Raw genomic sequence first — 24,738 nt, forward strand, 5'->3', positions numbered from 1 at the left:
TGTTGAAGACAGGCTTAAAAGAAACGGAAATGATTGTTTTGATGGATTTCGCTGAAAATTACTCATTTGTTGTACAGGATGCCGCCCAAGGCTTTCACTGGGAAAATTCACAAGCTACGGTACATCCTTTTGTTGCATATTACCTCAATGAAGTGGGCACATTGCAAGTTGTAAACTGTTGCATTATTTCTGATCATATGCAACATGATACGATATCTGTACACGTGTTTATTCAAAAGTTGATCGAATTTTTGGTAACTCAAACAAACATTACCAAAATATACTACTTCAGTGACGGCTCAGCTGCACAATATAAAAACTACAAGAACTTTGTGAATTTGTGCAATCACAGAAATGATTTCAACATTGAGGCTGAATGGAATTTTTTTGGAACTAGCCACGGAAAATCACCCTGCGATGGAGTTGGTGGAACAACTAAACGACTGGCTGCCCGGGCTAGCCTCCAAAGACCATCAACGGATCAAATATTGACGCCAAAGGATCTATTTAACTTTTGTGACCAAAATATACACGGAGTTAAATACATTTATGTTCCAAAAGAAGAAATTGAAGAAAGCAAAAAGTTTCAAGAAGAAAGATGGCATGAAAGCAGCACAGTAGCCGGTACCAGAGAGCACCACCAATTTGTACCAGTCGACTCAAACTCGGTTCGTGTCAGCAAAGTTTCAAATGACACAATAAATTTTGTTGCCAAAATTTCTGATACTGCCATTCCAAATTTGAAAGTGTCCGAAATCTTTCCTGGTTGCTACGTTGCCTGTACTTACGATAATCAATGGTGGATAGGCAACGTTGTTGAAGTCTCAATTGAACAAAATGATGCATTGATAAAATTTATGCATCCTCACGGTCCAGCTCATTCGTTTTATTGGCCAGAAAGGCAAGACGTTTGTTGGGTTCCAGAGCAACACCTCATCTGCATGCTTTGTGCCCCTTCAGTTACATCATCCGGCCGCCAATATCAATTTCCAGAAACTGCATTGAAGAAAGTGGCTCAAAAATTTAACAGAATGTTATAAAGATTGCTGGCAGTTAAAATCAAAGTGGACTTCACTTCGGCTTGGGAACCATAAAAGATACCCAATTTAGGCTTGGGAACCTAGGATAAGACACCCTAATCATTGGCTTTGGAACCAGAAAGATACCAACAAAAGACTTTGGAACCTTGACAAAGAAACCAAATGCGAGGCTTGGGAACCTGGATGAAATGGCCCACCTGTAGCTGGTATTGCACAGCTATCGGGCGTGACCCCTATGGCGATGGGGTTGCCAGTTCAAACTCTTGAAATGGTAGTGACAATGTCACCATGGACCAACGCAATAGAGTAGTAGTAATACTACGTCAATACAAAACTGTAACTTTAAAAATTACAGAACTATGTTGAAATAGAGGTTGTTGCCGTGGCACCGTCTCCCAACTTTATCCCCCTTTTTCAGCCATTGTTAACCTGCGTTGAAAAATGAAGTCCACTTTTCTAGGGGGTTTGAAATATGCTCTTTCTAATGAGACTGATTTGAAAGAGTTTCTAAAAGGTATTTTTCTGTAAAAGCAGGCTGAAAATACCCTATTTTTGGCCTTTTTACACAAATTAGCAACTTTACACTTAATTTACACTTAATTTGTAAAGATTGTATAGATGTCTTTGAATTGTTGACCTCTTCGCTGATTGTCCAGCGCTTCTTGTTGTAAACCGCCTCAAACTTTTCATGGCTTTGGCGGTATATAAAAATAAAATTATTATTAACTCTGAAACGCATGGACAGATTTCAACCAAACTTGATATACATATTAATTACTATCTGGGGAAAAATACTGTGGGGGTGGGAAGGGGGTGACATTTAAAAATTTTTGAAAACGACAGATATAGTGTCTACCCCATAGTTTTCAGGCTCGCTGAGATGAATACTGAAACTCCTGATGCTGTTTAAGTCCAAGTTCAGCCCCATAGAGAGGGACATTCCTGTGGGACATATTGGGGGGGATATTTTGGGATAAATAAAAAAATCGGCCAACACTGGGTAATCAGCTAGTATTTTATATAAAGTGGTTCATTTGTACGCAACAATCTGTTTGTTTAAATAAACTTTGCTTGCATCTTGTGCATCTGTCTTCAGTACCTTTCTTTGTCTTCAGTTCACTGTATTTTTACTGCAGATTTGTTGGATTTTCTTTTTTTCCTTTCCTAGTTTTATAACGTTACATCTTAATTGTATTACTTAAAAAAAAAAAAAAAAAAAATTATTGTAAGCCATCTAGGACCATTACTGGACAGGCAGTCTATAAATACATTACATAAATTACTTGAAATGTAACATCTGCCTTGAACCAGATGTTAAATCATGTATGCTTCTGAGAACACTCAAGTACAAGAATTGATTACCCGGGGGGGGGGGGGGGGGTGCAACAAATGTTGTCTGCTGTGGGCGTCAGAGTTGGTGGAGAGGGGGGAGAAAAGAAATGTCAGTCACTGTGAGGGGGCTGGAGGCAATGGCAATGAGAACTATTGCAGGAGGGTGGTGTGTAGTTGAAGAAAAAAATGCTTGTCATTGGGTGGTGAGGAGAGATGAGAGACTTGAATATAAACCAAGACCCCCCCATTTTTGGCCCCCATTTTATTTTTTAACCAAAATCTGTTTATAATCGAGTATATTACGCTTTAAGCTGGCACCAAACCCCTACAGCCCCTAATCAACAAGAAAAGGGATGGCCAATTAACATGTTTGGTGCAGACCCATTGTTTACAATGGAGTACTATCAGAGGCTGTAGAAATATCGTTGTACAAAAGTGTATCAGATATAAAACCTCAGGTTTCTGCACCTTCTAGTGTGATATTTTGAATAATGAAGGTTCAAATGAAATATATTTAAAAAAAAAAAAAAGGAGGAGACAGTGATACAATTTATATAATATAGAATAAAAAAAACATACCACCAGAACCACCACCTGAACGCCCTTTAAAGAGAAGAAAATATATTTATAGCATTTTGTGCAAAGCTAAAATGTTTTGAGCAGGCTCACTTGGGATTTTTGGAGGGTAATGAAAAATCCCAAGTGATCAGAAATTCCACTGCAATGCAAATGTGAAAAGAGAGATAAGGTAGCATATTGCAAATCCAATCAATTCCTTTTCAGGATAAGGAATGTCAAAAGTTACCAGCTACCTATCAGAAAGCAAATCAATGAAAGCTGCCTTCAAAGTAATTAATCTATGGAATAATTACTTCATACATACAAGGGACATTAAAAAAAAGTTTCCGCAGTTTTATTTTTTCTTTTTAAACATGTTATTAAATATCTCAAAAGCAAATTACATCACTTTTCCACGTAATCATCCTGTTTTGCGATACATTTTCCCCCCAGTGTCCTACTAACTTCTTAATACCATCAGAAAAGAATGTTTTTGGTTGAGCGTGAAAATATGAAAGTGCGGAAACCTTTTGAAGAACCCTTGTATAAACCTTAAGCTAGGACATTAATATCACATAGAATATGAATATTAATACAATTAAACAAAACAAATAAAAAAAACTTATTGCATACACAGGGCTGGATTCTACAAGTGGCGCTGGTATCGGTGGCCGCCAATTTGCATGTCTGTCACACAATGGTGCCGTTTATCGCACATGAAAGATAGGCGCTGGAAATGGAGGCCAGGGTTTTAAAGGCCTACATTTCCGGTGCCTACCTCTCACGAGAATCACACCTAAGGAGGCGCCTTACGATGCCTAATGCCACTTATGGCATAAACCATGCCTACAGTGGCATTACGGGTTATAAAGTGCCTCTGTAGGAGGAATAATAGCAGCCTTTTTGGACACACCCTTAGCCGCCTCCATTTTTTTTATAACAGCTTTTTAATTGGTGCGGTCAATTACTGCATTGTTTAAACCAATTAACTTAGACAGCAGTAAGGCGCTTACCACTGCCTAACTCCAGGTGCTGCTTTTAGAATCGGGCCCAGAGTGTCTTCATGATGGTCATGAAAAGGACCTGTTCAACAGCTATTAGACCAACTAATACAGTGGTCTCAAACTCGTGGCCCGGGGGCCACATGCAGCCCACCAGGTACTATTTTGAGGCCCCCAGTATGTTTATCATAATCACAAAAGTAAAATAAAACAGTTTTTTGATCATATGTCTCTTTAGCTATAAATTGCAATATTATTATTAAGACTTAGCCAAAAGGAAAGATTTATCAACTATAAAGAGTTTTTACCTCATGCAAAATTGTCATTAATTTAATAAGACATTAACTTTTTTTTTTCCGAGTCCCTCCAAGTACCTACAAATCCAAAATGTGGCCCTGCAAAGGGTTTGAGTTTGAGACCACTGAACTAATAGGATGTTAAAGTCATCAAATTTTTATATACATTGATATCTATATTTTATAGAATTATGTACACATATTCCCATCACTATAATTCAAATTGGTTTCTAATAGATCACATGCTTTTAAGCATTAGCATTTCAAATGTGTGTTTTTTTATGTTCCCCCCCCCCCAATAAAGGTTAGACAAATGTTAGCGAGTTCAACATTTTGACAGGAAGCAAGTGAAAGCTTGGCTCTTCGCCCAGGCCTTTAAGGAAGAAATAATTAAACTTGGCAGTCACACACAAGGAGCGACACCAGCTGCACATACTATACTTGGACATGTTTATCCACTCCTACCCTAGCTAAGATAATATTCAAGCATCTTTCTGACCGCACATGCAACTTTCTTTAAATTAGTCCCTTTATTTTCTAGCTGCTGTTACTCTGTCTTATTTTCTTTATGTTATATCTTTGCTTACACAGAATGTTGTCTATTAAAATGTTTTATTGCACTGACACTGCCAATATAGCATACTATGCTATATATACCCTGTATTGTTATTTGAAAATTTTTACTGCTGTTAATTGTCCATTGCAGTGTCCTACAAACTTTTTTTTTTTTTTTTTGCTCTGGCACACTAATGGAGCAATGTTTTTCTGTGGTACACCCACAACCTTGCCCCACACGAACCTCATCTCATTTTCTCTGAGCTCGGGGCCATGTCTGGAGGGCCTCCGACGCGATGACATCGCACAAATACACATGATGTCATCACTAGAGAATGACATGGGGACAAATTTGTCCCCATCCCTGCAGGAACTCAATTTCCCCGTCCCGCCCCCTTGAGTTTTGTCGCTGCCCCTTTCCCTTTCCTGTAAGCTCTGCCTTAAACGCAAAAGCCTCGGACACTTGATTTTAACGTGTTTTGAGGCTTGTACAGATGAGGACGGAGCTTGCAGGGACGGGAAAATGAGTTCCCGTGTCATTCTCTGGAAATCACATCAATGTCTGCGCATGCCCAGAGCTCAGGGAAAACGAGAAGAGATATGTGTGGGGGTAGAGAGGAAGAGAGGCGCCGACACCGGATCTGACTCAATCCCTGGTGGCAGACCCAGAATCTCACTGTGGCACATAGTTTGCAATTCACTGGTCTATTGCCTATGTTTGACTTATTCTCCTTTGCAACCCAAGAAATGTTTTTTATTGGCTCAATGCCAAAAAACAGCCAAAAATTATGCATTTGAACTTTATTGAGCATTAAACTTTCTCCATCAGATGTGGTCTGTGTGATCTTTAAAGCTTAGGCACAATCTATGAATAAAATTCAGAGGCAAAGTCTCAATAAAATGCATCAAAGCTTGCAAAGAGTTGTGCGTTTTTCCTCTGGGGACAAAACCAAATTCAGGTGCTATTCTGCACAATAGCTTTTAGCGCAACAAAATCCGCATGATTAGATGTGCTGGCAAGTGGAAACCCAGTTATATATTTGCTTCAATCAAGATTTTATCATCGATGGGACTAGAGCTAAGAACATAAGAATTGCCGCTGATGGGTCAGACCAGTGGTCCGTCGTGCCTAGCAGTCTCTAGGTCAAAGATCAGTGCCCTAACTGAGATCAGCCCAACCTGCTTACATTCCAGTTTAGCAGGATCTTATCTAACCTTTTCTTGAATCCATGGAGGGTGTTTTCCCCTATAACTGCCTCCGGAAGAGCGTTCCAGTTTTCTACCACTCTCTGGGTGAAGAAGAACTTCATTACACTTGTACAGAATCTATCCCTTTTTAACTTTAGAGAGTGCCCTCTCGTTCTCCCTACCTTGGAGAGGGTGAACAACCTGTCTTTATCTACTAAGTCTATTCCCTTCAGTATCTTGAATGTTTTGATCATGTCCCCTCTCAGTCTCCTCTTTTCTAGGGAGAAGAGGCCCAGTTTCTCTAACCTCTCACTATACGGCAACTCCTCCAGCCCCTTAACCATTTTTGTTGCTCTTCTCTGGACCTTTTTGAGTAATACCGTGTCCTTCTTCATGTTCGGTGCTGGACTCAGTATTCCAGGTGAGGGTGTACCATGGCCCAGTATAGCGGCATGATAACCTTCTCCGATCTGTTCGAGATCCCCTTCTTAATCATTCCTAGCATCCTATTTGTGAATGTTTTTGGAGCATCTTTTGCACATCATAGAAATAAAAAAAAAAAGACGGGCTTGTGCTCTTTTGTTAAATCAGAAAAATGGTAAAACTGATACAGCCCAATCAGCAGGAGTATACATAAGTTCCAAAGATAAAAACAACAGACTGTGGATGTGGATGTCCTGAAAGATGATTTTATTTGCTCTTCACAAAATACAAATAAGTCTGAATTAGTAATACACGTACAATTGTCCTGACAGACCCTATACGATTCTCATTTTGGTGAGACTGCCTTCCTCGGCCCGAGGTCAGGGGTAGGCAATTCCGGTCGAGAGTCAGAGCCAGGTCAGGTTTTCAGGATATCCACCTTGAATATGTATAAGATCGATCTGCAAATACTGCCTCCTTGAGATGCAAATCTATCTCATGCATATTTATTGTGGATATCCTGAAAACCTGACATGGCTCCAGCTCTTGAAGACCAGAATTGCCTACCCCTGCCCTAGGTGAATTTTTCAGATGTACAATCTCCCTCCTGTTAAGTACAAGGTCCTTACACCCATAATCATATTTCACCATCCCCCTTTCCCTCTCCTCTACTCAGGTGTCTAGCATCTCCCCCCTTTCCTTCTCTTCAGGTGTCCAGCATCTAATCTCCTCTTCCCTTTACCCTGCATCAGGGGTCTCAAAGTCCCTCCTTGAGGGCCGCAATCCAGTCGGGTTTTCAGGATTTCCCCAATGAATATGCATGAGATCTATGTGCATGCACTGCTTTCAATGCATATTCATTGGGGAAATCCTGAAAACCCGACTGGATTGCGGCCCTCAAGGAGGGACTTTGAGACCCCTGCCCTGCATCATCCTATCTCCACTCGGGCCGAGAGTGCAGAAATGCAGGATAGGCCCACATTAAAGAGCTGCCAGGTCCCGCCCACTATTCACTCTAAGCTGAGTGCAAGTCCCCACCTACAGTGCTGCCAGTAGGGGATGTTGTTTCACTATCACATTTCCAATAGTGAGATACAGGCAATATCCACAGGACTCCAGGGTACCTGTCTGTTCCAGGTAATCGAAAAACACAACGCTAAAGCACCAACCCCACTTGGGCAACAATGCAGTTGGAGGACTCCTGCTCAACTTAGAGGAAACAGCGGCCTTGTCCTCTCTGATGTTGTAGATTTCTATCAGAGGGGATGGGATGAAGCAGGGTTCGAGTATGGGCTTGTGCCAATAGGCTATATATTGTGTTGCTTATTTACTAAGCTGGAGCCATGCCACTGCTCCCCAAATTCTGATACCCTAGATCAGGGGTGTCAAAGTCTCTCCTCGAGGGACGCAATCCAGTTGGGTATCCAGGATTTCCCCAATGAGTATTGTAGCGGAGCCGGTACCTGTGGATCAAGGAGGTCCGGCCCGCGCTCACAGTTACTCCGCTCTGACGTGCCTCCCCAACTGAGAGAGGTCCTGCTGGTTACTATTCACTGGCTTATCAATAAAGCACAAAGACAGAAAAAAGTCAATTCTTCATTAATCCTCAGTAATACACTTTATTCAGAGAAAAGTGTGATATGTTCTGTCCAAAAGTTTGTTCCCAAACACAAAGTCATAAAGCAAATATTTAAATCAGGCACTCAAGATGAAGCGGTCTCCAAAAAGCAAAAGGGACCAACTCAGACCTTTGTTCAGGTAAGGAACATAAACAAAAACCAAAAACTATTTTCATGAAATCAGGAGAACCAAAACCCCACAGTTCTCCTCACTAGAAAACAAAGTTCATTGTCACAGCACAGCTAAATAGTTCAGGTGCTTTAAGCCTTCAGGTATTCTGGCTTCTTCCCCAGCCAACTATACAAGAGCTGGCAGGGGGGAGGGGAGCAAGTGAATTCACCAATTAAGTAATCTGTGAAACAGACTTGCCACTAATGGCCCCACTATCCCAACCTGGATGGATAGTGAATTCTCCCCTCCTTTACTCCCCTCAGGCTTTCACTCAATCCCTGTCAAAATACAGTCAGCTTAACTCCAGCTGACTGAATCACATTTCAAAAAAAAAACGTTTTTTTTTTTTTTTTCTTGCTTAATTCAAGCAGTGCTGGAACTGCCAGCACAAGTCCATCAAAGGGTTTTCCCTTAACAAACCCCCTTTGCTCCAAAGCAGTGCAAACCCCAGCCCCAGTAGGGAAATAAACCTCACATTCTCCAGCCTTGCCACTTAGCTGATTTCCATAAGGACTTCTTCAGGCAGACTGGAGCTTTCACCAAACTCCATAGGTTCTACCCTGGGAAGCTGGTTGTCCAAAGGGTCTGTGTCAGGCTCCTGCATTTCCCAATCCCCAGCCTCTGGGTTGCCTTCAGGAGGGAAGAGCCTTCCCTGAGCTGGTTCAGGACAGACTGCCTTTCTCCCTCTCAAAGCAGCCTCAAAAGTACTCCAGGGAAACTGCCCTGCCCTTTGAGGGGGAGGAGTTTTCTGCCTACTTTTCCTGGCTGGCTTTGGGAGCCTAATCATTCCCTGCAGCTGATGATCTCCAGGGAAAGAAAGGTTTCTCAGGGGCTGTTGTGGGCTGTCCCAACTCTCCTCTTCTCCTCCCTGGGAATCAGACCTGTCTGCTACAAAGGGAAACCTGGGTTTTTCCCTAGGCTTGGTCACAATCCTATCCCCATGATTTGCCCTCCGAATCACAGGGCCAGGTTTAACATTAGCCTGCCCTGGCGAAAGCTGCATTTCAGGGCTAGGATTGTGACAGTATGCATGAGATCTATTAGCATACAATGAAAGAAGTGCATGCAAATAGATCTCATGCATATTCATTGCGGAAATCCTGAAAACCCGACTGGATTGCGGCCCTTGAGGAGGGAGTTTGACACCCCTGCCCTATATGGTTGCCTAATCTACCTGTTGGAGGGCCAGCCCTGGCAGGAGGAGGACAAAGAGGAGAAAGTTGGAGGTAACTACTGAAAACAAATTTTACACTATATAAGACAGTCTTTGCTAGAATAAATGTGTAATAATCCCCCCTCATCTGAATAAAATACTGTAAAACTCATAGCAAAGTTATTCAGTTATAGAAGGCAGATATTTTTACAAAATCAGAGGGCAAGGAGCGTTTGCTCAATGAGGTAATCTAAAATACTGTTATTTTCAAGTCAAGCCAAGATTCAGTAAAGTACATTAGTGTTTTAGCACATGCTATGTTAATGCGTGTTATTAGTCTATAGGCCCCATGGCATGCTATGAGACCTGCAGTCAATATATGCTAATGCAGTGAATTTTTAGCCCCATCAATTTCTGAAGAAGTGGGAGGGATATGTAACAAAAGGGGCTTGTGGAGTATTATAAATTGTCATCCTACCTGAGCCACCAGGATTATTTGGTTTCCCTCCTGTAATATCATACAGGTCACCATCTCCAAAGTTACCACCTGGGGGGAAAAAAAGGCTATTGTTTACTTCCTTCACATATACGGTGCTAGGTTTTCTTGCTACTTGATGGTTTCCATGTTCACTTGACACAGTAGAACCTACAGACCTGTAAATAGACCACAAGGATTCGGGATCACCAGGACATTAACCCCCCCCCCTCTTTTACTAAGATGCGCAATGCTTTTTAGTATGCGCTAAACGCTAACACGTGCATGCTATCCTATGGATGCGTTGCGCGCGCTAAAATGCTTAGCACACCTTAGTAAAAGAGGGCCCAAGTTTTGCAGTAGAAGTGCTTTCAAAGTCTGAGCACACTGTAAACTTTTATAAAAGGATTCTGCTTACCATGACATCAGAAGAGAGAACAAAAACCCCCCAAAACAAAACCATAAATACTAGACGACTCCGAGACGTGTACTGAATTGGAGTCTGATAAATATCTCCAGGACAGCAGCAGCTTACAGTGAGGAGTGGCCTAATAGCAGAACTGTCGCCTCAGCACCATGAGTTGTGGGATCAATCCCAGCGCTGCCCCTTAATCCTCCATTATCCTGGGTACAAAACAGATACCTGTATATACAATATATAAACTGCTTTGAAATTGTAACCATGTCTACAAATCCCATCCACTTTCCTCCCCTTTCTAATAGGAAGCTAAAACTTCATTTATTTTGCTTTGCTTTTAGCTGAAAAGGTTTTATTGTAATTGTTTTATAACCGATTGTTTTATTCTATTCTACAATGCAATCTGTATTTTATATAACCTGAGGTACAGAGAAATGATTATCATCAATAGCTCCATCAAAAAGATCAAAATTTGAGTATCTGCTATGACAGAGGCTACAGAAAGAATCAAAGTTCATGTTGGAAAAAATCTAAAATGTCCTCTCCAATCACTGTCACAATCTGTTTTCAGGTGTCTAGTTATGGTAAAAAACATTTAGCTTTTAGCACAGTGGCTTGCTCTTAGTTCAGTCCGAGTCAGATCTTTCCCTTCTCTAGTTCAGTTGAGTCAGATCTTCCCCTTCTCTGGTCATCTGAGGTTAAAGATGTTGCTGAGGCAGAATTCAAAGTCCACAGAGGTGGAGGAACTCATGGTCCCTGATTAAGGGATGACACCTAGAATCTAAAATTAGAGTGCTTTATTAGCTCTAGTCTATAGGAAGTCTTGTCACTTGGCCTTGGCTTAGAATTATTGCTGCACAAAAGGGAGAATATATACCGTATTTTTCACTTCATAAGATGCACTTTTTTCCACCCAAAAGTGGGTGGAAATCTCGGTGCGTCTTATGAAGCGAAGGTACAAATTTTGTTACCCTCCCGCCGTACCATTGTAAAACCCGCCCACCACCGCACTACCTTTTTAAGCCCACTCATCCGCCTGCTGCCGCCACACCACTTTTTTTTTTACTCCCCCCAAACCCCGTCCATCCATTGTCACCGTTCCCCCATTTTTACCTGGTGGTCCAGCGCCCTCGTCTCATTTCCCAGCCAGCGGCGAAACAGCGTGGGGCCAAGCAGGAGAGTGTAAAGCTTGCATTTGATATCCGTGCTGCTGATTTGTTTTCGCCGCTGGCCAGGAAATGAGGAGACCGGAAGAGCAAAGGCTGCCGCGGCAGGCAGGGAGGGAGAGAGAGAAGTCGGCTGGAGCTGCTGGGCAGAATTTAAAAAGGTACGAGGGGGCTGGCAGGCCTGGGGTTGGCTTGAGGCTGGCTGGCTGGTTTGGGGCTAGCTGGTTGGCCTGGAGCTGGCTGGCTGGTTTGGGGCTGCCTACCATTAGACGTGCCCACCACTAGATGTGCCCTGTAGTGGCCTATCACCAGAGGGGGGACAGGGTACAGGGCACATCATTTGGTTCAAAATTTTTTTTTTCTTAGTTTTTCCTCCTCTAGAGGTGGGCGCGTCTTATGGTCAGGTGCGTCTTACGGAGCAAAAAATACGGTAATAGGAGGGAAATCCCAACATAATTTAAAATAAAGGCTCAAACACCAGAATCTAACTGAGCTAGAGGCCCCCCAAAAAGAAAATGCTATGTCAAAAAAGTTTGGGTTTCAGCCTTCTTAAATAAAAACGCATCATTATGTTATACAGGTTTTTCAATTTCGCCTTTACCTATTCAGTTCAAGGACGGATTACACGATCAAGAGACCAGGCCAATTAACCCAAAAATTAGTAACTAGAGCATATTAAACTTCTATGCATTAGTCCATAACTAATTCAGTAACCTGGAACAGAAAAGATTGTAATAATTTTCTGAATTCTGGAGCCATAGGATAAAGTTTGTACCAAAGCAATCAATCTCTAGAAGCAGAAGAAAAGAGAAGGAGGGGCATGGGGAACTTTCCCGAAGATATCATACATTTCTGTTCTACTCTGTAACTTATGAAAAAGAACAATAATCAGCATGAACTTGCAGATGTATCAATGAACTAACCTGCTGTGTGCAACTAACACAAAGACATAAGGAGCTGAAAGGCTCAACAAACTCATTGCTTTATTAGTAATTTATTCATAAATGTTTATCCAACTGACAGGAGAAGAACTCCAGTTCTGGACTATAGGAGTTGTCTGAGGCAGAAATCAGGCAAATTGCAAAAAACCTCACAGGGCGGGCCATACAGAATCCTGTATATATTAATAGAAAGAAGATTATCTAGGTAAGAACCTAATTTTTCATTCTGTTACATAAACACAGAAATCTGTATGTTAGGTGACGTAACAAAGCAGTGTTAGATGAGCCTGCCTGCAAAACCATGAACTCAAAAGCGGTATCCTCTTGAGTCTCCACATCCATTCTGTAGAACCTTGTAAAAGTGTGGAGAGCAGACCAAGTAGTTGCTTTACAGATTTCTGTGGGAGAAACTGCCCAGGACTCCACCCATGAAAACGCCACATTTCTGGTCAAATGAACTTTTGAAAGAAATCGGTGGCTGATTGTACACCGACTGTGGCGTTGACAAAATTGCCATATGAATCCATCCGGCAATAGATGTTTTGGAAGCTGGTTTGCCTTGTCTTGATTGACTAGTAAGAACAAAAAGATAGTTGGAAAGTCAAGAAAGCACAGTTACTTACCGTAACAGGTGTTATCCAGACACAGCAGACAGCTTTTCTCACATATGGGTGACATCATTGACGGAGCCCGGATGCGGAAGCCTCGCAAGCAGATTTGCTTGTAGAAACTAGAAGTTTCGAGTCAACCGCACCGCCCATGCGCGAGCGCCTTCCCGCCCAGCGCAGGGCGAGTCTCCTCAGTTCAGATAGCTAGCAGAGAAGCCAACCAGGGGAGGTGGGTGGGTTGTGAGAATAGCTGCCTGCTGTCCCTGGATAACACCTGTTACTGTAAGTAACTGTGCTTTATCCCAGGACAAGCAGGCAGCCTATTCTCACATATGGGTGACCTCCAAGCTAACCAGCATGGGATGGTGGGAGCGTTGGCAACTTAGGAGAATAAATTTTGCAATATTCTCTAGACAAAATGGCCATCCCGAATGGAGAAAACATCCAGACAATAGTGAAAGAACCGAGGACCAAGTAGCAGCTTTGCAAATTTCCTCAATAGGTGAAGATCTGAGGAAAGCTACTGAAGCTGCCATTGCTCTGACTTTATAGGCTGTGACTCGACTCTGTAGTTGTAATCCAGCCTGACATAGCAGAAAGAGATACAAGCAGCCCTCCAGTTGGAGACTGTATACTTAGAGACTGGATGTCCCAACTTGTTTGGATCGAAGGAGACAAAAAGTTGAGGAGCAGTTCTGTGTGGTTTGGTGCGTTCCAAGTAGAAGGCCAGAGTAGAAAGTCCAGTCCAGAGTATGAAGAGCCGATTCTCCATGGTGAGAATGAGTCCTTGGGAAAAACACTGGAAGAACAATGGATTGGTAGAGATGAAATTCTGAAACCACTATAGGTAGGAATTTAGGATGAGTACGAAGGACCACCTTGTCATGATGGAACACAGTGAAAGGTGGATCAGCATCTAAAGCTTGCAGCTCACTGACTCTTCGAGCAGATGTGAGTGCAATGAGAAACACCACTTTCCAAGTGAGATACTTGAGATGAGCCGAAGACATTGGTTCAAATGGAGGCTTAATCAATTGAGCAAGAACCACATTGAGATCCCAAACTACTGGAGGTGGTTTAAGAGGAGGTTTGACATTGAAAAGTCCTTTCATGAATCTGGAAACCACTGGATGAGCAGAGAGGGGTTTCCCCTTCAATAGGCTGATGGAAAGCAGCAATTGCACTGAGATGGACTCGAATTGATGTAGACTTGAGGCTAGAGGTGGATAAGTGCAAAAGATAATCTAGCACAGAAGATAAGGAGGAATGTTGAGGCTCCTTATCACGAGAGATGCACCACGTACAAAATCTAGTCCATTTTTGGTGGTAGCATTGTCTAGTGGTAGGCTTCCTAGAAGCCTCTAAAATGTATCTTACAGGTTGAAAAAACTGAAGAGGAGTTATGTTGAGAGGTACCAAACTGTCAGGTGCAGAGACTGTAGGTTGGGATGAAGTAGAGAGCCTTGACTGTGTAAGCAGAGAAGGATAAACTGGCAGAAGATATGGTTCCCTGCTGCTGAGTTGAAGTAGAAGGGAGTACCAAGGTTGTCTCGGCCACTGAGGAGCAATCAGAATCATGGTGGCATGAGCATTCTTCAACTTGACAAGAGTCTTGAGAATGAGAGGGAACAGAGGGAATGCATACAGGAAGAGATTTGTCCATTCCACTAGGAAAGCATCTGCCTCGAGGCGATGAGGAGAATATATCCTGGAGCAGAACTGAGGCAGTTTGTGGTTGTGGGGAGCTGCAAAGAGATCTGAGGCATTCCCCACTGTGAAAAAATGTGATGTAGAGGCGAGGAATGGAGTGTCCATTCGTGAGGTTGCAGAAGGCAACTCAAGTTGTCTGCTAAGCAATTTTTCGCCCCTTGGATGTAGACAGCTTTGAGGAAAGCGTTGTGGCGGATTGCCCAATCCCAAACCTTCAGAGCTTCTTGACAAAGGGAGGAAGATCCTGTCCCTCCCTGTTTGTTGACATAGTACATGGCAACTTGGTTGTCCGTCCGGATGAGGACTACCTGGCCGTGAAGATGATGTTGAGCATTGAAAATCGCTCTGAGTTCCAACAGATTGATGCGACACCGACGATCCGCACTGGCCAGTGGCCTTGAGTACGGAGACCATCGAGATGAGCGCCCCAAGCATAGGTCGAGGAATCTGTTGTGAGGACCTTCTGATGGGGGGGGGGTGTTTGAAACAGTAAGCCTCTGGAGAAATTGGAAGAGAGCATCCACCAGTGGAGAGACTGTCTCAAGGAGTGACTGCAATGTGTTGAGAAAGTAGGTCGCAAACCTGCATCCACTGAGAAGCCAGGGTCCACTGAGGAATTCTGAGGTGAAATCTGGCAAAAGGAGCCACGTGTACTGTGGAAGCCATGTGACCTAGTAGTACCATCATGTGTCTCGCTGAGATTGAAGAGCAGGAAGACACTGCATGACAGAGTTGAAGGAGAACTTCCAGACATTGTTGCGGTAGGAATGCTCTGAGTTGGATAGTGTCCAGAACAGCTCTGATGAATTGTAGATTCTGAGAGGGCTGAAGTTGGGATTTGGGAAAATTGATTTCGAATCTCAAACTTTGTAGAAACCACATAGTCCATTGGGTCGCTACAATAACCTCCTGAGATGTGGAATCCTTGATGAGCCAGGGAAACACCGGAAGACCATGGTTCCTTAGAGCTGCTGCTACCACTACTACCGTGTTTCCCCGATGATAAGGCAGGGCCATCAAATAAGACAGCCCCCCCTTTTTAGAAAAAAATGTAAAATAAGGCACCCCCCCGCAAATAAGCCACCCACCGATACCTGCGCTTACCCGAATCAGGTGGTACGGTGGGTGACTCCATGTGGTCCCTCCGTCTACCGTATTTGCCTCCATGGCTGCGTGCCGCGCCTCGTCATGAAGTGAAGAGGAGGAAGTGACAGGACTGCAGTGCGTGCACGTGACTCCGCGCAAGGAAACACAGGCAGCTTCCCTCATCCCTCCCTAACGGAGACTGCAGGAGTTTGTTCACGGCCAGAACATCCAAAAGTGAGACACGCAGACAGGTTTCTTTTGCTGTGAGCAATACCACTTACTGTATATAAAGCCTGTTTAAAATGCATACGGTATATAAACAATGGTTTCACATTGTCAAGTCTCCTCTGATGCTGTACTACAGAATAATCTCTTTACTGTGTTTCCCTGATGGAGAACATTGGGGACATTAAATGGTACAATATATGGTATGATGGATAAAGCTGGCCATACACGGTACGATTTTTCGGCCGACCGATTCTTCAGCCGACCGTTTTCTTCCTCCAACTGTGTACTGTAGTCTTCTTCATGGGTAAATAAGGCATCCCCCCGAAAATAAGCCCTAGAGCATATTTTGGCCTTCCAAAAAAAATAAGACACTGTTACCATCGGGGAAACAGGGTAGGCACTTAGTGAACACTCTGGGAGATGAAGCAAGGCCAAAGGTAGCACTCTGTATTGATAATGCAGATTCCCCACCCCGAAATCTGAGATATTGACGGGAGGCCGGATGAATGGGAATATGAGTGTAGGCCTCCTTGAGATCCAGAGAGCATAACCAGTCGTTCTGATCTAGAAGGGGATAAAGGGACACCAGGACAACATGCAAAATTTTTCTTTGACTAAAAATTTGTTGAGAGCCCTGAGATCCAGAATGGGTCGCAGATTGCCTGTCTTTTTCGGAACAAGGAAGTAACGGGAGTAAAAAACCCTGTTTTGCTGTTCCAAAGGAACTGGTTCGATGGCATGGAGACGAAGCAGAGCTTGAGTTCCTGAAGAAGAAGGGCGGTCTGGGATGGACTGGAAGGATACTCTCTTGGAGGAAGCTCTGGTGGAACCTGAGTGAAATGAAGAGAGTATCCTTCCCTGATGATGGACAGCACCCAGAGGTCGGATGTAATTTTCTCCCATCGGTGATAAAAATGATGGAGACAACCTCCAATGGGGGGAAGAGAGGACAGAGATAGAACGGTGGAGGTTATGCTCTGTTTTAAACAGTCAAAACAGCTGTGCAGCCTTAGGTGCAGCAGAAGGTTGAGATTTCTGTTGCTTCTGATTATGCTGTTTCTTGGGAGGCGGACGAGTGTAAGGAGCCGCTCTCGGAGCAAAATGCCTCTGGAAAATTGGAGGAGGGCGTGCAGGCTTGGCAGGAGCTGGCTTAGGCTTTGGTCTGACAATAGAAGCAAAGGATTTTTCATGTTCAGACAATTTCTTGGTGGCTGCCTCGATAGATTCATCGAAGAGGTCATTGCCTGCACAAGGAATATTAGCTAAGCGGTCCTGAAAATTAGGGTCAATGTCAATGGTGCGAAGCCAGGCCAGGCGACGCATTGCTACAGAACAAGCAGTCGCCCTGGCGGACAACTCAAAGGCATCATAAGAAGACTGAAGAAGATGTAATCTGAGTTGAGACAGAGTAGCTATGTCTTCTTGAAATTCGAAGTGCTTTAGTGTATCTAAATAGCTGAGAAATTCTGGAAGAAGATCAATGAGGAACTTGAAATAAGTGACAAAATGAAAATTATAATTGAGGACTTTGGAGGACATCATGGCATTTTAATAAAGGCGACGTCCAAATTTGTCCATGGTTTTCCCTTCCCTTCCAGGAGGAACGGTAGCATAAACTCTGGAAGGATATGATCTCTTCAAGGAGGACTCCACAAGGAGGGACTGATGAGACAACTACGAATTCTCGAATCCTTTGCATTGTAGAGTTTTATATTTGGAGTCCAACTTTTATACTTGGAGTATTATACTTGGAGTCCAACTTGCCTGGAACAGCAGGAATTGCATAAGGCGTCTCCAGGCATCGTGTAAAAGTCTGAGACAAAAGCTTATGAAGGGGAAGCTTAAGTGACTCTGCAGGAGGTTGAGGAAGATGCATGACTTCGAGGTACTCCTTAGAGTATTTAGAACAAGCATCAAACTGAATATCCAAGTCAGCAGCCATCTGACGAAGAAAAGAAGAGAAAAATAGCTGATCCGCCATTGCTTGCCTCGAGAGGGACTCGAGGACCTCGAGGCAGCCTGGGTCGAAGATGAAGCTTCGGCAGGAAAATAGGCATCAAAAGAATAAGGAGACTTGGATGAAGCAATAGAAGCTGCTGAGTCCCCAAGGTCTGGAAGCAGGGACCTTGATCGAGGAGTCAGAAGTCTAGTAGAGCTGGAAGGTGTCGATCGAGGCTTAGTTGAAGAAGGACGCTCCTTAGAAGAGCTATGCCTGCAGGTATGCCTCAAGGTAGGTCTCGATCGACGACGAGAATGGTGCCTGGAAGCAGGTCTCGAGGAGCCTTGGCTTTGGAGATGGAAGCAGACGTTGCCACCAAGGAATGGATGGGGCTAGAAGCTGTAGATCGAAGCTCAGGAGGCTTCATGTAGGAATCTCGATGCACTCCCAAAGACTGCTCCTTGTATGGAGTGTGAGGATTCCTGTGAGGCACTTGCAAAGAATCTACTTCTTGCTTCGAATGCATAGATGCCAGACCAGACACTCAAAGAAACGCTGCTCCCTGCATAGAGTGTGTAGCTTCAGCCGGAGGCATAGGAAGAGGCTTGACCTCGCGGAGTCTGCAGAATGCCCAGGCTGGATTAGAGTAGCTAGCTTCGGTCCCATATTAGTGAGGAACTGAATAAATTGCTTCTCTAACATGGTCTGGAAAGAAGCCGGCAAGGATGGATCTGCGTCTGAAACCGGACCACCTGCTTTGGCTAGAGGTTCCAAAGTGGCAGTGGAAATGTGCTTTGACTTGGAAGTCTTAGCAACCTTGATAACCACCACTGGAACTTTCTGCTGAGCTATCTGATCTGAGGAACCAGGGGAAGATACAGCAGATGTACTGGAAGCAAGAGCCGCTGCAAACAAGGAAGGCTTGATGATTCTCGAGGTCTGAGTCGTGGAGGCAGGAGGACCCTCGGTAGAAGGTGTACTTGAGGCCGCTTTCGAAGACGAGGGTGTGACTGAAGAGTCCATCCCGAAAAGCTTCTCCACTAAAATTTGACAACGTTTACGGGCAGCACAGTGCTCACACGACTTCGTTTGATAGCCCGGCACAAGGCAGTTGAGGCACCGACGGTGTGGGCCCGTGAGGGAAATCGCACGCTGGCACTGGCTACACTTCTTGAAGCCCGTTGCTGGCCGGGACATAGCAGGAAAAACAGCCTCCGCAAAGTCGAAGTCCTTGGGTTGCGGCTGAGCAGCTTGCCCCTCCAGTCGACCGGAAGAAAATAAATTTTTAACTAGAAATAAAAGAAATAAAGTAAGAACAGCGAATCGTGAAGAAAATTAACACAAACCACGGTGAAAGAAGGCACAAAGTAACAAAGTTAAATGCAGAGAGTCAAAGACAGACTTCTCTGCTCCGCAGAAAACTGAGAACTGACGAGACTCGCCCTGCGCTGGGTGGGAAGGCACTCGCGCATGCGCGATGTGGTTGACTCGAAACTTTTATTTTCTACAAGCAAGTCTGCTTGTGAGGCTTCCGCATCCGGGTTCCGTCGATGACTTCACCCAATATGTGAGAATAGGCTGCCTGCTTGTCCTGGGATAATCATTAGTCCGTTCCAGGTAGTGGAGTAAAACTCTGCATATATCCAGCCTCTGCAATCTCTTATCCTGCTTTGTCGAACCCGTAGGATGAAAGGCAGGCAAATAAGCCTCTTGGTTGATGTGAAAGGCTGACACAACCTTCGGTACAAAGAAAGGTAACGTATGTAGTGCAACCCCAGCCTTTGAAATCCTGAGGAAGAGCGCTCTGCAGGAAAGAGCCTGCAATTCCAAGATCCTCCTTGCTGAGACTATTGCTTCTCCTTGAGCTCCAGAAAGGACGCCTCTTAGAGAGGCTCAAGAAAAGCCCTTCAAGATGATATTAAGATTACAGGATGGAAAAGGCTGGTACAATGGAGGTCACAACCTGAATGTGCCCTTCATTAACTGGGTCATATCCAGAAGGGATGCATACAACAGCTTTCCTCCTCGAGCTCAGAAGCACAAAAGGCCTGCTACCTGGACTTTGAGAGATGCCACAACTAATCCTTTTTCTAGTCTGGCATATAAGAATGCCAGGATCACAGAAATTGGCGCTTCGAAAGGCTCTACCTGATCTTTGGCACACCAGAGTTGGAAAGCCTTCTAGGCCTTAGCCAAAGCCACAAATGTTGATGGCATTTTTTGTTCAGAGAAGAGTCAAAATAACTATCTTCCAATAATCCTTGTGGGTTAAGGTTGTGCGCTCAAATGCCATGCCTTAAGACCAAAATGCTCCAGGTTCTCAATGGGAATTGGTCCCTGACTTATCTCCTTATTTATTCATTTCTCACCCAATGGAATCAAAAGTTTAATTAAAAAATATTACCATTATTGTTATATCTTCAGCATTTCAGATGCTTCCTCTTAATATTTCTTTAGATAGGAACAATTTTCACTGGAGTTACATTCTCGTATTTTAGGGGTTGAAATAGATAATTATTTATGCATCAGCATGTACAGTCTATACTCAATCTTTCTTGATTATGAGAAAACTTAGGTCTATAAGAAAATTTTGGGATACTGAACCTTTTCAGATCTTAGTGCAAGCTTTAATTTAATACAGTGGTACCTTGGTTTAAGAGCATAATTCGTTCCAGAAGCATGCTCTTAAACCAAAATACTCGTATATCAAAGCAACTTTCCCCATAGAAGATAATTGAAACTTGAACAATTCGTTCCACCAGCCCCCCCCCCCCCGAGGCTACCGGCACTGCTCCATCACCCCCTCCCCCAGCTCTAACCGGCATCGCACCCCCCCCCCGCGAGAAACGCAAAGCACCCCCGTGCTGAAAGTGGCATCTGCCCGCCCTTCCTCTCAAGCACGGTCCTTACCCCTTCTGCTCGATGTAAGGGTGAATGCGAGCTCCTGCCTCTTGCCTGGGCTGGGCCTTGAGCATCTGCGCATGCTCAAGGCCTTCTGGCTCTCGTTCTCTCGGAGATCTCGTTCTCTCCGAGAGAACGAGAGCCAGAAGGCCTTGAGCATGCGCAGATGCTCAAGGCCCAGCCCAGGCAAGAGGCAGGAGCTTGCATTCACCCTTACAACGAGCAAAAGGGCTAAGGACTGTGCTTGGGAGGAAGGGCGGACGGATGCTGCTTTCAGCACGGGGGTGCTTTGCGGTTCTCGTGGGGGGGGTTGCGATGCCGGTTTGGGGGGGTGCGATGCCGGTTAGAGCGGGGGGGAGGTGCTCGTACACCAGAACATGCTCGGTTTGCGAGGCAAAAGTTTGCTGAGTGTTTTGCTCATCTTGCAAAACACTCGCAAACCGGGTTACTCACAAACCGAGGTTCCACTGTACCTGTTAACTGTATATCAGGTATATTTAACCTGTAATCCGTTCTGAGTTCCTTGGGGAAAATGGGATAGAAAACAAATTAAATAAATAAATAATTTTGATCTCTCTCTCCTCCCTCCATAGCATTATAATTTATGTGAATCTCAAAATTTGACATAAAAAATGTTACATTATGAGCCACAGCCAGAAACACATGTCCAAGATGAGATTTTCACAGTACCAGCACCTCTGGAGCAGTTAGTGATTTTTCGTTGTCAAAAGCCGGCACCGCACTTGGGGAATCGCACGGTGATGATAGAGAATAGCCCGGAGTGCTGGTTTGAATATTGATGAGCCCATTTTACTAGCATTTTAATATTAATGACCTCGTTGCACTACATTTGCATGGCAGAGTCGGAGACTGCTAGAAAGCTTGGAAAAGACTGCGGTGAGCCGTTTTGATAACCGGCCGTTAAGCTACATGCATGTTAAACCGGCTGGAACAGGTTTAGTGACCATCATTAAGGGCATGGTAAGTTTTTGAAAATCTTCCTCTAAGTTACTTTGTTTTATACCCCGTCCTTATTGAAGGCGAGTTATATACTCGCATACAAAAATGTAAAATTACATATAACAAACAAGTCGAATCAATGACAAACAGAAAAAACAATCCAGACAATAAAATACATCAGTGACCAGCACCCTACTATCATCAATCTCTACTCTTCCTCATTCATTCAGTCTCAGACTCTGTATTTCATCTGACAAAACAGATGCCTTTTGAGTAATCTCTTGAAATCTGTATATTCTGCTGTTGGCGAATATACTCAGGGAGGTTATTCCATTCCCTGGGCCCAATGCAATGGAAAATACTATCTCTGGATGATGTTAACCTCAGATTTCTTACAGATGGGATTCTGCGGACTGAAGCAAGCGAAGCAGAGCACTTGGCAGGATACTCTGGAGGAGATGTTTGTGAGCCAAATTGTGCAGGCACATGTAAACAATTAACAATAACTTATAACGTATCCTATCCCTCAACTTCAACCAATACAAACTTACATAATATTCTGTCACGTGTTCTCAATCTAAACAGAGATCTGACCACCAAATTTTGGGCAACCTGGAGCACACAAAGCCTACCCCGGTACTCCCAGGGGCACCAAACTACAATAATCGAGAGCTGTGAGAACAATTGTCTGCAACACTGTCTTAAACAAATGTGTTGCCAAATAGGGCCCGAATCAATTCGCCATACGGAGATGAAAATACACCTTCCGAACTACTGCCAGCACCTGCCCTTTTAAGCCCTGAATCCACAAGAACACCTAAATATTTCACCTCCCGCACAACCGGCACAATTTCTCCCAGTAACTCAAATGCTTCTGGGACAACAGGATCTAGTGACCTTGTGACACACAACACCTTTGTCTTCTGGATGCTTAATCTAAGCCTATTGCGGTCCATCCAGTTTTTTTATAGCTGTCTCAACAGACTGCAAGCGCGATGATGCCACATTAAAATCTCCTTCTATTCGGAAAAAGATCTGGATATCGTCGGCGTAAAGAGACAGTAAGATACACTGAGATCTGAAAGCTGTTTACAGAGCGGTGCGAGGTACAGATTAAATAATGCAGCAGACAGTGCGGACCCCTGGGGAACCCCCTATCTTAATCTCTCTACACCGCGGCAGATTTCCTCCTACCAGAACTACTTGCTGCCTCACACTCAGAAAAGCATCAAACCAAGCCAATGCCGACCCACAAATCCCACCTCCCTTCACTCTCGTTAACATTGCATGGTCGACGGTATCGAATGCTGCCGAGATATCCAGAAACCACCACCGAATATTTTTTTCCCCTCATCTAGACCCACTCTCAGTTCGTCAAGCATGGATACCAGCAGTGTCTCTGTACTATGGTGTTTTATGAACGCGTACTGATGGTCGTCCAGAATGTGGTGATCCTGTAAATACTGGTCAAATTAGAGTATACCACTTTTTCCATTATTTTTGCCACCACAGGTAATGTCGCTACCGGGCAAAAATGACTTATTTCTCGTATACCCACTTTTTTATCCTTCATCAGTGGTTTAATCATCACTATTTTCAACAAATCCAGAATTTCGCTCTCTGCCAGCAATACAAATAAAAGTGAAGTAATAAAAATTGTGAAGCAATACAAAGTTATCTTAAAAGATTTAAAGTAAATGTCATACCACTGGGTTGGTTGGGGTGGCCACCTGCTGCTACAGCAAGATCATCATCTCCAAAACCACCACCTGAGATCAAAGATTTAGAAAATTAGTGCCATCTTGTGGTATTAGTCCCCAACTCACTCAGACATTATCTTCCTTTACCCTTTAGGACAGGGGTGTCAAATGTTGGTCCTCGAGGGCCGCAATCCAGTCGGGTTTTCAGGATTCCCCCAATTAATATGCATGAGTTCTATTGCATGCACTGCTTTCATTGTGGGTACTATTGTTAGCAAAATTCTACACTGAGTATATTTAAGAAACTTGTTGTATTTTTAACTATTTGCATTTCGCTGATTGTCCAGCCTTCTTCTGTGTAAACCGCCCAGAAATCATTTGGTTATGGAGGTATAGAAGAATAAAGTTATGTTATGTTATATGCTAATAGATCTCATGCATATTCATTGGGGAAATCCTGAAAACCCAACTGGATTGTGGCCCTCGAGGACCAACATTTGACAGCCCTGCTTTAGGAGGTCATTTTTAAAAACATTTCCCCCCCAACTCTACACATGGCGCTAAAAATTGTGCACATAGAATTTGGGTGCACACAATATAATTGAATATTGAACTAATTAGCTCCGATAACTAGGCACTATTATTACTGCTAATTGGCAGTAACTGGAATTTATGCATGTATCTTTATAGTCAATATTCTATAAAGATAGGTGCAGATATTTTTATGCTTGACATTACCGATCAGCTGAAGATAAGTTGAATCATTTTTCCTTCTATCTTTTTGCGTCTTCTAAAGCACAGCACAGAGTCTTTTGCAATTTTGATGAAAGGTTTTTGCCAATGAGGCAGAAAAAAGCTTTAGGGGAGGGGAAAAAAAAAAAAAAGGTCATAAAATCCAAGATGGCCAACCCCAGAAAAAAATTGTGCAAAAAAAATGGCCTGTGGAGATGAACAAAATACTTGAAAATAGGGGTTTTAGAGGTGGGTGACCTGAACCCTACCCTCAGAAACCTACAAAATGACTTTAAGACCCCCCCAACCCAACACCACAATGGGGTTGTACTCGCAGCTCTGTGCAGTGCCTGCTTGTCAGCTTTTTCCTGCAGCTGAAGTGCTTCAAACTTCTCCAAATTCTTCCAAACCTTAAAATCTTTGGGCAGCCAAACCTCCATCCCCACGAAACCTTAAAGCACAACAGCGGCAGGAAAAACGCAGCCGGCACCCTGATACCCTTAGGGTTCTTACTCAGGGATAGTAGAGGATGAGTCC

The 24,738-nt window shown here is 43.8% G+C and overlaps 1 protein-coding gene across 8 annotated transcripts in view; it reads right to left on the reverse strand.

The window, feature by feature from the left end:
• Positions 1-24,738, reverse strand: part of LOC117362176 (CD99 antigen-like) — a 161,698-nt gene that overhangs the window by 43,447 nt on the left and 93,513 nt on the right. For 3 of the 8 annotated variants that reach the window (XM_033948120.1, XM_033948128.1, XM_033948121.1), the window contains 3 exons: positions 23,476-23,538; positions 9,816-9,884; positions 2,952-2,975 (listed from right to left, as the gene is read on the reverse strand). In XM_033948120.1, the coding sequence (XP_033804011.1) occupies positions 2,952-2,975; positions 9,816-9,884; positions 23,476-23,538 (156 nt within the window). The remainder of the gene's footprint in view (positions 1-2,951; positions 2,976-9,815; positions 9,885-23,475; positions 23,539-24,738) is intronic. The other 5 variants (XM_033948122.1, XM_033948123.1, XM_033948126.1 and 2 more) reach the window with 3 other exon arrangements.

The sequence above is a fragment of the Geotrypetes seraphini genome, chromosome 6 (assembly GCF_902459505.1).
Source record: "Geotrypetes seraphini chromosome 6, aGeoSer1.1, whole genome shotgun sequence".
In the NCBI taxonomy this organism is placed as follows: Eukaryota; Metazoa; Chordata; class Amphibia; order Gymnophiona; family Dermophiidae; genus Geotrypetes; species Geotrypetes seraphini.